The sequence below is a fragment of the Bos taurus genome, chromosome 19, assembly GCF_002263795.3.
Source record: "Bos taurus isolate L1 Dominette 01449 registration number 42190680 breed Hereford chromosome 19, ARS-UCD2.0, whole genome shotgun sequence".
Taxonomy (NCBI): Eukaryota; Metazoa; Chordata; class Mammalia; order Artiodactyla; family Bovidae; genus Bos; species Bos taurus.
The window spans coordinates 43,087,445-43,102,913 of NC_037346.1; the positions used below are offsets into that span (position 1 = coordinate 43,087,445).

Consider the following 15,469-nt stretch of genomic DNA (forward strand, 5'->3'; position numbering starts at 1 on the left):
CTTTGTGGAGTGACACCCTTTTATACTATAATTTAGATTTATGAGTCTATACTTTATAAACTGAGGGGTAACTAGCCTATACAGAAAGTTATGCTCAGATAAGTGGCTTATAAAGAACTAGATTCACCCTGGTGACAGTTTCAAAACAGTCAACTCAAGATGCTTCTAAAGGTTAGTACAAATCTATCAATTCCTCTTAAGGAGAAGGATTGGAAGAAACACACACTCTCCTCAAAAGAAATCTAGAGCCTTTGAGCCATTATCTAGCAACCAAATAAAAAAATCAATAGGCAGTAAAAGAAATTAACCAGATCCATTATGGACACAGCTGACATAATTAGCAGCTACTGCTTGGTAAATAATTTTGTTTACTAAGGGTCATCATTGACTAGCCATCACCACCCACGCCAGTATTTATGGGTGCCACGAGACTGCAATGGAGGCCCAGCAACTTTCTTTCATGATGCCTCACTCCATACTGCCACAGGGCACTGAAAAAGACAAGCTGGAGAAGTTAATGATATCCTCCCCCTTTTCCCACTGCCCTCTGCCAGGATCATTAGCAATTCTGAACTGATTAATTGCTGAAATCCCAGCCTTGAAACAGTGTTCAGTTAGAAGAGCAACTGCTGAAAAGATCATCTTAATATGGGCTTCAGAATTAATCATGTGTAATACAGTCAGAAGCTTTCATAATAAATTTACTACACTTCAGCAAGTCTGAATAGAGCTGAAAAGTTTTCCTCTTTGCTTGTTTAAAGACAACAGTACCCAAGCCACTTAGAATCTAATATGCAGTTCAGGATTGCCCAGGGCAAGCAAGATTACATCATTTTAGCCTCCTGTGAAAAGCTGATCTCACAAAACAAAGGAATAAGAAATGCTAATTTTCAACAAATAAATGAGAATTTTAAATGTGTTGGCAAAAGACTAAAAGCAACATTATCAGACATACGTATGAATTTTTAGAGCAAACAGCTATTCTGGGCACATGGTTATGAGGTGAGACTTCTTGCATTATTGATGAGATTCACTGTCTCTACTAGGGCAGTCATAGCTTACTTTTTGCCATTTTGGTAGTGAGACACATCTGGCCACAGAGATCAGGTGGAGCTGCTAACCTATCAACAAGCTAGGATGAGAAATGGCTTCTATCCCAGGAAGGATATATCAAGACAGATATTTAAGAATGAGTGTGTGCATGCTAAGTTGCCTCAGTTGTGTCCGACTCTTTGTGACCCTATGGACTATAGCTTGCCAGGTTCCTCTGTCCATGTGATTCTCCAGGCAAGAATACTAGAGTGGGTTGCCATGCCCTCCTGCAGGGGATCTTCCTGATCCAGGGATTGAACCTGAATCTCTGATGCCTCCTATATTGACAGGTGGGTTCTTTACCATGAATGTCTCCTGGGAGGCCTCATTTAAGAATGAGTGAATCATTTCTCTGCATGCAATAAATGACATCCACTATTGAATCTTTTCAATAGTGAAAATAGCTGAAGCTCCAATACTTTGGCCACCTGATGTGAAGAACTGACTCATTAGAAAAGACTCTGATGCTGGAAAAGATTGAGGGCAGGAAGAGAAGAGGACAGCAGAGGATGAAATGGTTGGATGGTATCACTGATTCAATGGACACGAGTTTGAGCAAACTCCGGGTGATAGTGAAGTGTCCTAGCGTAGCCTGGTGTGCTGCAATCCATGGAGTTGCAGTCGGACATGACTAAGAACTCAACAACAACAACAAAGAATAGTCAAATTCATAGAGACAGAAAGTAGAATGGTGATGCCAGGGGGATTGAGGTGTTATTGTTTAATAGGTATAGAGTTTTAGTTTTGCAAGATGAACAAACTTCTGGAGATTGGTTGCACAACAATGCGATAAACTTAACACTAACAGAACTATACACTTAAAAATGGTTAAGAAGGTAAATTTCATGTTGTGTGTATTCTATCATAATAGAATCTCAACAACATCAAAACAATGTAATAAGCCAGGATAAAAATAAATAAGCAATCGAAAAATGCTACTATCTGATGATGTGCTTAGAATCAGCTGAAATTTAATCATGCTGGTAAGTTCACTCAAGGTAGGAAAAAGATGCCTTATACTTACTTGTTTTTTTCAATAGAAAGAAAATTAAAATTAAAAAAGCTCTGTATCATACTCAACACTCTAACCTTTCTGCTAATATTTAATAACTATTTCCTTTACTAAATATATACAAAAGTAACTCATGCTATAGTTTTATCTAGGTATGAATTTTTAGAAATTAGTAATGGAAATTAAATTACATAGAAATGAGCTTGTTGGCTAGATTTCTTCCTATAGGTTATTTACAGTTAATACCCATTTAAAACCATCTGCAGAATGTTAATGAAGGCTTGGTCATTAGGGAAACACATCTGGAGACACTCACAAGTTCTTTTGGGGTCAAGCCTGATGCCACCATAGAAAGTCTTTTCTTGCTTCTTTCTGTTGAAGATATCACTTCTGGCTTCTCTTTGCTCATACTTTCTTCCCTCAGGTTACAACGTGTAGTATTAGCAATGTGAGCAGCAGCTGGATTCTTGGTAGATTCTTCTACTCGAAATTGGGATAATTTCAGTGCAGAGGCTGAGGGTGGCATGCTGTGAACATGAGCTGGCTCTGCGGCTCTGTCTTCAGAGGGATCAGACTCGGGTTCATGAGAGAAGAGGCTGATTCCAGATTTCAGATAAGGGGTTCCCTCTGGAAGGAATGAAGAAAGAAGTTTAATCTATATGGCCATGTATCTTAAATTATAACATCTAGTCTGCTAAGAATTAAAAAGATTAAGTTAGTTAAGAGAAAAATGGGTACATTAATAACACCTGGTAGATGTGCCAAGTGACAACTTTTCTAAAGGAAATCTGGCACGAAATGCAAAAGCTTTGTGTGTTTATACTTGCAGTCAACAATTCTAGTTTTAGAAATGTATCCTAAAGACATTAAAGAGGTCTGCACAAGTGTAGTCATGGGAAGGTTCACTGCAACAATGTTTATAACAGTAAAGTTTTAGAAACAAACTAAATGTCCAATAACGAGATTTAAAAAATCATGCCACATGCATCACAATGGAGTCCTTACTCATCACATATTCCATTGAATTACAATAAAATGGAGAAATGTACACACGCACCTTCATTGTAGAATTATTCACAATAGCCAAGAGGTGGAAGCAACCCAAATGTCTCAATGGATAAATGACTAAAGAAAATGTGATACATACACACAGTTTTTTTGTTTGTTAGTTGTGTTAATTTTTTTTTAGTTCGTCTTGGCCATGCTGCTTGACATGTGGGATCCCAGTTCCCTGACCAGGGATAGAACTCGAACACCTTGCATTGGAAGCATGGAGTCTTAACCACTGGACTGCCAGAGAAGTCCCTCACACAGTGGTTTTTAAAGAAAATCCTATCACATGCTACAAACATGGATGAATGCTGAAGACAGTATACTAAATGAAAGTCAGTCACAAAAGGATAGATACTGCATGATTCCATTTGTATGAGCTATCTAGAATAGCTAAACTCTTAGAAAGTAAAATGCTGACTCCCAGAGAATGGGGGGAGGGAGAAAAGGGAGTTGCTATTTAATGGGTACAGAATTTGTTTTACAAGATGAAAAATTTTAGAGATCTACTGCATAATAATGGGAGTATACTTAATATTGCTGAGCTCTTAAAAATGGTTGAGGTAAATTTTATGTATTTTTACCACAATTAAAGATAAACTTAAAAATTTTTAAAGATACCATTTTTTTTTAAAGGAATTATGTTTATTTATTTATTTATGGTTGTGCTGGGTCTTCATTGCCGCGTGGGCTTTTCTCTGTTTGCTGTGAATGGGGCTACTGTTGTGGTTCCTGGGCTCTAGAGGACAGGCCCAATAACCGGTAAAAAGGCTTAGTTCCCCTGAGGCATGTAGGATCTTCCCAGACCAGGGACTGAACCCATGTCTCCTGCACTGGCAGACAAATTCTTTACTAAACCACCAGGGAAGTCTAAGATACCATTGATTTTTAAGATGCTACCTTATTTCGGTCTTAACATGAAATATGTTTGTATCTTAAGAATCCCTTAGATGCAATATTATAAAGCCTGCTTTCTATAATTTCTGTCATTTATCTATTTTAGTTCTTAGGGGATGGTTTTGATTCAAATGTATACTTCAAAAAAGTTTTTATCTTATATTGGGATATAGTTGACTTACAACATTGTATTAGTTTCAGGTATACAGAAAAGTGTTTCAGTTATAAGCAAATGTATACTTTAATCTTTGGACTGTTTGTGAAGATTTTGGCACTGCCTATATCAGTGAAACTTAAAAAAAATACAAATAGTTGACTAAAAACAATCAAAATGTTTTTAAATTAAAAAAAAAAACACATGCTTCTGATATATTAAAGATGGCAAAGAAATACTGATCATGATTTTTTATTAAAAAATTAAAGTTTATGTAAATTGACTAAAGATATATAGCATATTTCATTATTGATGACAAGAACATAGGTAGTTTGAAATGGCTTTTTTATTACTTATATTCTCCAACCATCTGGTACTGAACATATTAATACTTTTGTAAGGAAGGAAAAAGGGTTGAAAATGAGACAGCTACTTACGATGGTATCATTAAATTTTTCACTCAATAAATTATCAGCTATCATTACCAAATTAAAAAAATACACCATCCCCAAAACATTTCAGAAAATGTCACTACATCAGCAAGTAAGCACAGCTAAGTAGAATGTATGAGATTACTAAAAAGACCCCAGTGAATATGGCCAAATACATTTAGGTGCCTAAGAGCACCTTTTATGACAATGTGTTTTTGAGGATTAATTTAAAACTTTCTTTACCGATTAAAACCTTGATTTACAAGCCATAAAACACACCTTTCAGTTATAGTGATTTATAAGGCATAAGATATATAGCAATTTATATTCATTAATTCATAAAACAAGAGCTTACTTTAGAGATCTGACTCATTTTTCAATAAAGGACAGGCCTAAAACTTTACCCTAGGGCCCTAGAACTCTTATTTAACAGTTGAAGTAAAATATTTAGACAGTACCAAGAACTCTCTCATCCTCAAAACTGTTAGAGTTAAACCAATATAGACAGATTAACAGTGGCAATAATTTTCCACTTGGATTAACATTCAAGCTATTTTTCTAACGGGTTTACATATAACAGATGCATTCATGATAGACTACTACATTAGAAAGTTGATTCACCCAGAACGTCTTTAGGTAAGACTCAGAGTAAAATAAAAGTGTTTTCTCCACCAGAGCAGATGAAATATTACCTTGATCTTGTCTCGGCAAAAAAGACCCCATTAAATCTTGGGCCTCACGCTTAGCCAGCTGTTGCTCTTCCATGTCAGCAACATTAATGGGCTCCTTTTGAGATGGGCAGTTTCTGTCCTGAAGACTCCTTGAGCTGTGCATATACCACCTATTATACGACAACTGGAATTTAGAAGCGGAAGACCTGGAAAAAAGGAAGAAAGCAGAAAACCACTGCTGCAGCTTGTGAAAGGACTAATCACACTTTCTGAACAGCCAAGGCATAAGTGAAACAGCTCACTGTCACGGAGATTGGGAATGACTAGCGAAAGAGAACACAAGAGATGGCTAGGAGACTGGATTCATGATGTCTGCCAACATGTCAGGGCTGACATGTAACATCTCCCCTTAGGTTCTGGTCTGAGGCAGCATATCTCCTAGCTGTTTAAAAGCAGGTCAGCAAATCTCAGCAAATTATCCACTGACACTCATATTCTATACACTATTTCAAATGAATGTATGAGAATCAGCTCTCATTAAAATAGAAAATTGATTAATTTTGACATTGTTACACTCATTCTTTCTACCCAATTTTAGCAATATTCATAGAACCATCCCTACTTCCTGCCTTTTCAATGTCCAAAATCACTCTAAAAACAAAAATCAGCTATAAAGTATCATTAGAAGAGCACATGTACATTGTAATTACTATACTCTTCCAGGTGTTTAGAACTTTGCTGAATAAGATATTTACCTACAGATTTAAAGGGCCTCAGAGATCAGATAATTAATTCAAACAATTATTGGGTATTTACTATGAGTCAGGCATTAAAGCTAGGCTCTACAGATTAAAGATGAACAAGACCTGAACTGTTGCTCAAGAGTCTAGTAGAGGGATGAAGTTCAATCAATGTGTAGGTTCTTTAAAAGAAGTCTCAGGAGGGTACACTGGGATGGGGAAGGAGGAAGAGGAATATTTCATCTAAATATTAAATGGGTGATTAGCTCAGCTGGATAAAGCATGGCAATGAAGTCATTACCTCTAAACATGAGTTCAGTGCCTATGGACATCCAATCTTTTCACTCTCTATCACAGCCACCAGGCAAGCATCCCAGCCTCAAAAATATATCCTCAGTTCAGTTCAAGAGGTTTGGAAAAGATGGTGTGATTACATTATTGACAATATATCACTATTCCCAGTTAGATAAGTGGAAATAGACGTATATTTGGTAGAAGCTCTATACATTATGAATTCCCTTTCTTTCTTGGAGTGGTGAGATGTGTGATTCTATCAGTTCTGAGACTCTTTACTGGACTATCAATTTGGAATAATAGTCCAGAACTTGTCCTTTTATTTTCACTGTTATTAAGATCAAATGAAGGTACTTTTAAAACTAGGTAGTGTTTCATAGTCTTATATCAATAGTGATGTGAATAACATCTCTTAAAAAATATTCTGAATATTTACTGGGGTAAATCAGTAGCTAAACTTTCTCTAGGAAGGCAAAAACTTCAATGAGGGCAAGTATGGCCTTAGAGAAATCTACCTTCAGCCTCCAGGCTTACTGAGGTTTTAGTTCTATATATATATATATATTTTTTTTTTTTAAACATTTTTTAAATTGGAGTATAATTGCTTTACATTGTTGCTAGTTTCTGGTGCACAACGAAGTGAATCATATATCCCTGCGCTTGAAGCTCCTTCCCTCCCACCCCTCGCTAGTTCTCTATTTTATTCCAACATCGAGAAGGGGTAGATCTACTGTGCATGCCTCATGTTGTAGCTCATGCCTGGTATAGGTCCAAAAAGCCAACATGAAATTAAACAAAAGAAGTGTCCTAGGGCAATGAGAGGTTAGAAATGTCTATGTACAAAAACCTAGAGAAAGTATGGCAAAAAAAAATTAACAGTAAGAGTTTAATGTCAGTACAGGTGCTATTCAACTTCCCAGACTTGATATTTATTACTTCTTACCTTTCCATTCCTGGTTCTTTATTTTTATTGGTAGAACTATCCAGAGATACTGGAAACTTGTCAGCAGAGAGGCTTTCAGGATTCTGGCTTCTAGAATAGTCTCTACTTTTCTCTGAAGTTAATATTGCTTTAAATGGAATGAAAAAACAAAGAAATCAACTTTACTGCTTTGTCTTGATGGTGATCATTTAGGTGAGATTATTGATTTTTTTCAAAAGCAGCAATCTGTGACAATCAAATTGGTTTTTAAACAGGTATACCAGACAGAATTCTATAAACACAAGCAATACTGCACCAAATGGAACTAAATGACTAAAAAATAATAATGACAATAAAAAAGAACACTTTAAAACTGGGTAAATAAAGATACCCAGCTGAGACAAGGTTGAAAAAATCATATATTTATATTTTTTGACCCTGAATGATAAGAAAACAAGAATAGGAAATGAATTTTTATCTCTGCTGCAAACTACACTCAAATCCTCTCATATAATAGGGAAGAGAAAGTACTAGAAAGCACAAAGCACACCCCTCTTCCATCCCTATTTGCCTCCACATCAAAGATTGTATAGGATGGGGTTTAAGCTTCTACATGTGTGTGGAAACATGAGGGAGGGGTTAGATGAGAAAGAAAAGAGGTGACATTTTGCTTCACATTTTCAATTATTAAGAAAATAATAAACTGAAAAACCAATACAAACGAAAAACTCAAGGTGCCCACTGATAAGGAACCTAGAAGTAATATATGGAACTAATGATGAACTGGTACAAGAAAGGAAAAAACACAGAAGAGACCCAAGGCGAAGTTCTGGCATGTTAGTACATCCTTTTTATTTATTAATTCCTCCAAATGTATTATTGTGCCACTTCTTTCTAGAAAGTGGCTTAAAGGCAGAAATATTTAAAAAGCAAAAACAAATACTTAAACATTACAAATGTCTTCTATCCATTACAAAGTCACTGACAACTGTAATTTATTTTGAGCTTTTATAGGAAAGCCAAACTCCATAAATCTAGACAGAAAAATGTAAACAAAGAGCTGTATTAATTAAACTATTTTTTAAGACACTGAGTAGCCTGGGGGGAAACAATCATTGATTTCCTGAGTTAATCCTCAAATACATTATTTATAGCTTCCTTTATAATCATCTTTTCTGGACCTGTGCCTTTCTAGGAACACAAGAACCCTACCCTGGGGGTAAGGTGCCGAAACGAAGGAGGGTCTAACCATAAACCAGCGGGTTTTTCTTTCAACTGGAAAGTAAAGTGTTGTTAATATAGGCATCATTTTCCACCTAAATATAGGGTGATCACTGATAGAAGGTAATGTGCAGTCTCTAAGGAAACAAATCCAACAGAATTAACCACTGGAAAAGGTTCTTTTTTTTTTTTGGTTGTTTTTAAAGTGAAAGAGTGGGAAGGGAAAGGCCTTAGACACAAACACAGATATTAAAAAGTCATTCAGGTGGATTCATTTTGACATTTGGCAAAATTAATACAATTATATAAAGTTTAAAAAAAAAAAAAGTATAGCTGGGTCCTTGGAAAGTGGAAAAAAAAAATAATAAATAAAAAGTCATTCAATCACCTGGACAGTTAACATACGAGTTCCTCTTTTCACTACAATAAAGCCCAAACTACAAAGAAAATAAGCTACCCTGAGTTAGGATGCAATATAACAGGGAAAAATGTTTCTGCACTTCTGTTTCCTTAATCCTTTTTTCATAAAAGCAGGGATCCAGTGCCCAAGTACTGGAATAGTACTGTAATCTCCACAAAATCATTCCTTCATCTGTGGATCTTAACATTAGTTATATTCTTCATGGGTAGGGAGTATGGGTCAGACCAAACATTTAATAAATTTTACTGACTGCCTATTAGGTACTAATAAGCACTGATGCAAAGTATTGGGAAGAATCAAAGGAAAGACAATGAAGAGGGAGGAAAGAGATACTGACTTGTGATAAGCCCTAAGTGTCCACGAATGAATGTACTGTAGGACAACAAAGCTCAGATGTCCCTGAAAATTATCTCAGCTATAATAGACTATGATGTTACAAATGCTAATGTTTGCTTTACGAATGACAGGTAAGCCAGGAGGAAAACAAAAAGCAAAAAAAAAAGCAAAATGCATGGTATGAAATAGCTTTACCTGCAGAGGGAAGTACACATAATTTGTAATGGTTAAGAATACACATTTGCACAAAAATATTATGTAGACTTGGGGATGACCCTCAGATAAACAGTAGGGCATATCTAGGCTGAGGACCGGACATTTGATATAAACACCTTAGAAAGGGGGCTTTCATCATCTTTAAGAATACTGAATCTTAAATAAAAACTTGTGAAACCTGATTAAGTCGAGTTTCACTCACTACTAGTAATGTACTAATGTTGACTTCTTAGTCTTGACAATTGTACCATGGTAATGCAAGATGACAACATCCGGAGAACCTGAAACTAGGTAAGGGGTAGAGTTCCTGCAGGAACTCTCCGTACTATCATTGCTCCTTTCAGGAAATCTAAAGTTATTCAAAAATAAAACATTTATTTAAAAAACAAGTTATTTTAATACAGCTGAAGGTAAACAGAACTCCTTTTCCCAGGATAAGAAGCTGCATGAGGACTTCCAATGCTTCCAATGCAGGGGACGTGGGTTTGATCGCTGGTAGGGGAAGTAAGATCCCACATGCCACGGCACGGTGGCCAAAAAAACAGTTTCCTTGAATTTCAGTTAGAATCACACCAATTTAAGAGGGAAAAAGAAACAAAACTTAAGCTATTAAGTTGATGCTCAAAATGTTTCATAACTAAATCCACAAAACTCCAAAATCCATATCCAGAAATTTTCTTTCAGTAACTCTAGAGTGGGCTTCAGAGTTTTGTTTTCTGTTTGTTTTAATATTTATTACTTGGCTGAGCTGGGTCTTAGTTGTGGCAAGCAGGATCTTTAGTTGTGGCATGTGGGATCTAGTTCCCTGACCAAGGATTGAACCCAGGTCCCCTGTGTTAGGAGTGTAGTCTTAGCCACTGGACCACCAGAGAAGTCCCTGGGCTTCAGAGTTTTAATCAAGTGAATTAAAATATTCATTGAGGGGACTTCCCTGGTGGTCCAGTGACTGAGAATCCACCTTACAACGAGTGGGGACGTAGGTTTGATCCCTGGTCTGAGAACTAAGGTCCTACACGCTGCCATGAAGTAAGCCCAAGAGCCATAACTAGAAAGCCTGTGTGCCACAACTTTGGTGCTGAAACTAAGACCCAACACAGCTAAATAAATAAATATATTAAAAAATATATATTTATTGAGTACCTACTGTGTTCCAGGAACAGGTGTAAGGGTTCTCTGCCCACATGGATCTTATATTCTAGTGGGAGGTAATAAGGAACTCTAAACAATATGCAAGACAAATTAGATATTGTTAAAAGTTAATAAGGGCTATGAAAAAAAGTAACAGTCTAACAGGGTAAAATGGGGCTGGAAAAATCAGAGACTTAAAAATCATGATTAAAAAATATTGTGTTTATGGGTGATCCTGAGAAGTAGCATTTCATCATTTTGAACAACATATTCAAATTATGCAAATAAAAGTGGTCATGGCAGACACTCCCTGCGGAGTTGGAACTTTTTTTTTAATGGGGAACTTCTCATAATCCTCTCCTCCCCTCCTCTCAATATTTACCCACTACCTTCTGAGGACGTTATAATTTCATAAGAAAGCAGACCAATGAATACGTTTATTACAAAGGATAGAATAAAAGCTTTCTCTAAAGAAAAATATTTTATATAGAGATTCGGAAGAAATTTTCAGTTTGTCAGATTCATAGTAAAACAGAATATATAAAACTATAGCAAATTTGGAAAAAAAAAAAAATTTTGTGTACAGATCTTCAGGAAAAAATAAACACCCTCCCCACAAAGATGAGATAACAAATTTACAGACATATTCAAAACCAGACAATAACATTTTGTATCTGGTGCATTAAAACTGAAAGTCATCTGTTTTTAGACTGAAGATGGTGAAATCATCAAAGAGAATTGTGATGGGTTAGAGATTTTGGGCTTCGTTATCTGGGAGGTGAACTAAATGAAGGTAAAGTTACAAAGAACGTATTTAAGGAAATACATTTTGAACCACTGCCATAGCAACAGAGTTCCTAGCTTCTCATCCATGAGCTACTGTTTCTGAACATAAAAACACTGCAAGGCACACTCTACAATCAAGGCCATTCTACTGAATAATTAAGAGTAGAGTTCCTAGAAAGACTCAAATGAAGGCCCTTTGGCCCCTGTAGCACTGATGAAAGGAGCAATGAAGAAGGGACTTTAACACTAAGTTAGCTAGATGGCTATCACTGAGATAGCTGTAAAGAGCACTGTGGGAGCACCATACCTGCCAGTTCCTAAGCACCAGCTCTCCCCTAGGACCCAGGCCTGTGTCTGGCATTTTATCTGTGTGTCTACATATTTGCTTCTATTTAGAACAGTGACTGATATGTTGTCTTTCACAGGCTTTTTCCAATTAAAATTCAGATTTTCATCTCACTTTCATTTATGTGAGGTTATTCCTCAGGTCAGTGCTCACTTCTTCCAGCTCAGAACAACTCTACCTGCCCGGTTACTCCAAATGCCTCCTCTTGTCTTGGTGATAACAGTCATGAATAATTGGGCTTTCTGTGGATCAAGGTGCAGTTCCTAAAGTATGTAAATCGTGTCCAACTCTTGCAACCCCATGGATTGAAGCCCGCAAGGCTCCTCTGCCTAGGGGACTTCCCAGGCAAGCATACTGGAGTGGATTGCCATCTCCTTCTCCAGGGGATCTTCCTGACCCAGGGATCAAACCTGCATCTCTTTGTCTCCTGCACTGGCAGGTGGATTCTTTACCCTTGAGCCAACTGGAAAGCTCATGAAATATGTATAGACATCTCTCTCTACAAACCAAAAAGTACATTAAATAGAGTTTTGTGATCTGACACCAGTGTTATAAGAAGTAAGTCTGAGTGGTTTTTAGTAAGCTTTCTAAAATTATGGGGTCACCTATTTCCAGCCTGCCCCATGACATTCAGGTCCCTGTGGGCACCCCCATGGCATTTTCTTACTGTGGGTAGTCAGAAAGCAACACTTACTAACACTCTTGGTCCCTCTGAATGGCAAATTAGTTGAAAGCAGGAACTAGAAGTAAGGCTGTAAGACTTCCTACCACGTGACTTAGCAAATACATGCTGAGCAAAGATCATAAAATACTGGTTCTGGGTTCATACCTTTCAGAAAGAGATAAAGGCTTAGAGAGGGAAGAATTTTGCTTAAGGTAACAGAGATTGGCCAGTATTACAAACCTCTTTCTGATGTGTCTTGCTCTAGATTTAGCAGGTGCTCTGGGCCACGAGAATCAGCTGTGAGGGAAGCAGAGCTGTGGGAAGGCTGGCTCCCGTGCCGCTCTAACACAGCTTCCAGCTCGGCCATTTCCTGCTGGAGCTTTAGTAGGTTATCTTGCATGGTATCCCTCTGCTGCAGACACGAGAAAATGAAACCAAAAAAGTCACATGCTTTTATAACAGAAACTTGCCAGAAAGCAAGAATATGTCAAACCAATTAATTTTAGCATGGGAACTGAAATCACCTTGTATGGAATTATGAGTTCTGGCTGAACACCTTTTAACTTGACCATATTCACACAATTAATGCCCATGAAATTATTTCAAAACAATGTTAGAGGAGGAAGAAAAATTCCTCTAACCCTCTCAAGTATCCCCTAGCAGTGGAAGTACAGAGTCTTAACCACTGGACTGCCAGGGAAGTCCCAACTGTGATGTCTTTAAAAAAAATTTTAATTATTTGGCCATGCTGCAGGGCATGCAAGATCTTAGTTCCTTAACCAGGAATCGAACCCATGCCCCCTGCAGTGGAAGCTTAGAGTCTTAACCATTGAATCGTCAGGAAATTCCCAATGGTGATGGTCTTTTGAAGTTAGTTATTTTCTTTTAATGCTAGGGAGTGAAGGAATAATTAAGGTACTTTTTTGGTATTTACAGTTAGCATGATTGGAGAAGGAAATGGGAACCCATTTCAGTATTCTTGCCTGGGAAATCCCATGGACAGAGGAGATTGGAGGGCTACAGTCCATGGGGTCGCAAAGGGTTGCTCTTTCATACTCAGGGTGGATTTTCGAGCTCCAAGTCACACATTGAAGAACTACCTCATTTTATACTGCTTTGTGTAAAAATAAAGATTACTGTTTAAGAGAAAAAAAATTAGCATAAGAGTTAGTCCATATAAAAATGTCTGATTTCTGGCTTGTGAGGTCTCTTCCTTTTTGGGGATTCTTTGAACATTTATCTATAACAGGGAGAGCACAGAGTTAACTCATTAACTTATCTATTTGTTCATTTAACTATTTGCTGACCACCTATTATGTGCCAGGCACTGTCATAGGCTGGGGATACAGCCCTCGTGGTGCTGCCATTCTAGACAGTGACAGGGTACCTAAAGCTCCATTGCCACGAAGAACCTGCTAGAAGAAATGGGCCCACAGAAAGAGCCCTCGGAAAGCCTGTAAGCCATTACTGTTTTCAACTCAAGATAACAGGCTCCTCTTGCTTATGGGGCTCCTGATGTTTATTTCTCCAGATGAAGAAGAAACCTGCTTAGTCTAAGGTTTTTGATTAACAAAGTATCAGGTAAGTAAGGCGCTCTCCAAAATATATATTTATTTTCTGTAAAAATTTTTTAAAATTTATTTTTAGTTGAGTGGGGTCTTCCTTGCTACGTGAGGATTTTTTCTAGTTTCAGTGTACAGGCTTCTCACTGCAGTGGCTTCTCTTGTTGCGGAGCACGTGCTCTAGGGCACATGGGCTCCCGTAGTTGCAGTGTGTGCGCTTGGTTAGTTGTGGCTCGTGAGCTCTAGAGCATGGGCTCAGCAGCTGTGTGGCATGTGCAATCTTCCAGGGCCAGGGATCAAACCCTACACTGGCAGGTGGACTCTCATCTACTGTACCACCAGGGAAGTCACAAAATACACAATTCTTCATTACTTTTAGAAGGAGCATGTACGGCTGCCAGCAAACCCTGGGGAAATACAAATTGCTTCACTCTGTTTCTTCTTCAGATCCTTGCAAATGACTTTGCTCTCTACTAAAAACAAGTCATCTACTTTCTCCTGCTACACTGAATTCACAGTTTTTAGGAGGTTTTTATGACTGGTAAATGTATTCCCTGCTCCACAAAGGCTTCTACTGCTACCCTGAGACTGCCGTGCTGCCCGAGTGTGCACAGCAGCACCATTGCCACCACGTGGTGCTTCTGAGTAGTTCCATCATTGATTGGATCCTCCTAGTCAAGGGCTCCCAGTAATCTGGGATGAAATCCCAGATATCAGATGAGGTTCAGGAGCTCTATTGGTCACTACTGTCATGATCATCACCTCTAACTTCTGTGGCCATTAAATAGGTTAGAAAAATCAGAAAATATTAACAGTAATGGGAGAATAATAGGTAGATAACTTTCCTTTAGGTTTTTCCAAAGCAATTACTTCATAACTCAGACAAATTCCCCCATAGGCAATAGATACTGGCCAGATACATTTGGCAGACTAAACCCAAATTGGTTACCAAGTTTTCCTGATTAGAATTCTTATGTTTCTTCAATTAGTCCTACTTTTCTTATCTATTTCTACTCTGCTACTCTAATCTCTACTTTCACTACAGCTAAGGTTCCCTAAAAGCCATGTTTATCATATCTCTTCTTTTCCAGTTAGGAGCTTAGTAGTTCACCACTGCTCAGATAATAAGTTAACACTTTCTGAATACTATATAATTATTACTTGTTACTGCTCTCATAATAAATTCCTAAGTACAGCATTCAAAATAGGCCTTCATACTCTGATCTTATCTCTTACTTCTCCCTAAACCACCACATATGCCCTATTTTCCAGTCACAATTTTGTGCTAACTGGGCATTTCATGCTTCTGTGACTTTGCCTTGATTTACTGCCTCCATTCTCTTCCCACCTGGAAAAAAATTCTTCTCATTTTTTAAGGTCCAGCTTGAATATCCCCTTTGGAAGTCCCCTAATAATACATCTCCTATCAGGAACATCAGCACCATTGAAAAAGCAAGAGAGCTCCAGAAAAACATCTATTTCTGCTTTGTTGAGTATGCCAAAGCCTCTGACTGTGTGGATCACAA

At 37.6% G+C, this 15,469-nt stretch overlaps 1 protein-coding gene across 11 annotated transcripts in view; it reads right to left on the reverse strand.

Annotated features, from left to right (window-relative positions):
* Positions 1–15,469, reverse strand: part of BRCA1 (BRCA1 DNA repair associated) — a 70,991-nt gene that overhangs the window by 18,395 nt on the left and 37,127 nt on the right. For all 11 annotated transcript variants that reach the window (XM_059877770.1, XM_059877764.1, XM_059877769.1 and 8 more), the window contains 4 exon segments: positions 12,622–12,793; positions 7,285–7,411; positions 5,329–5,513; positions 2,421–2,731 (listed from right to left, as the gene is read on the reverse strand). In XM_059877770.1, coding sequence (XP_059733753.1) covers positions 2,421–2,731; positions 5,329–5,513; positions 7,285–7,411; positions 12,622–12,793 — 795 coding nt within the window.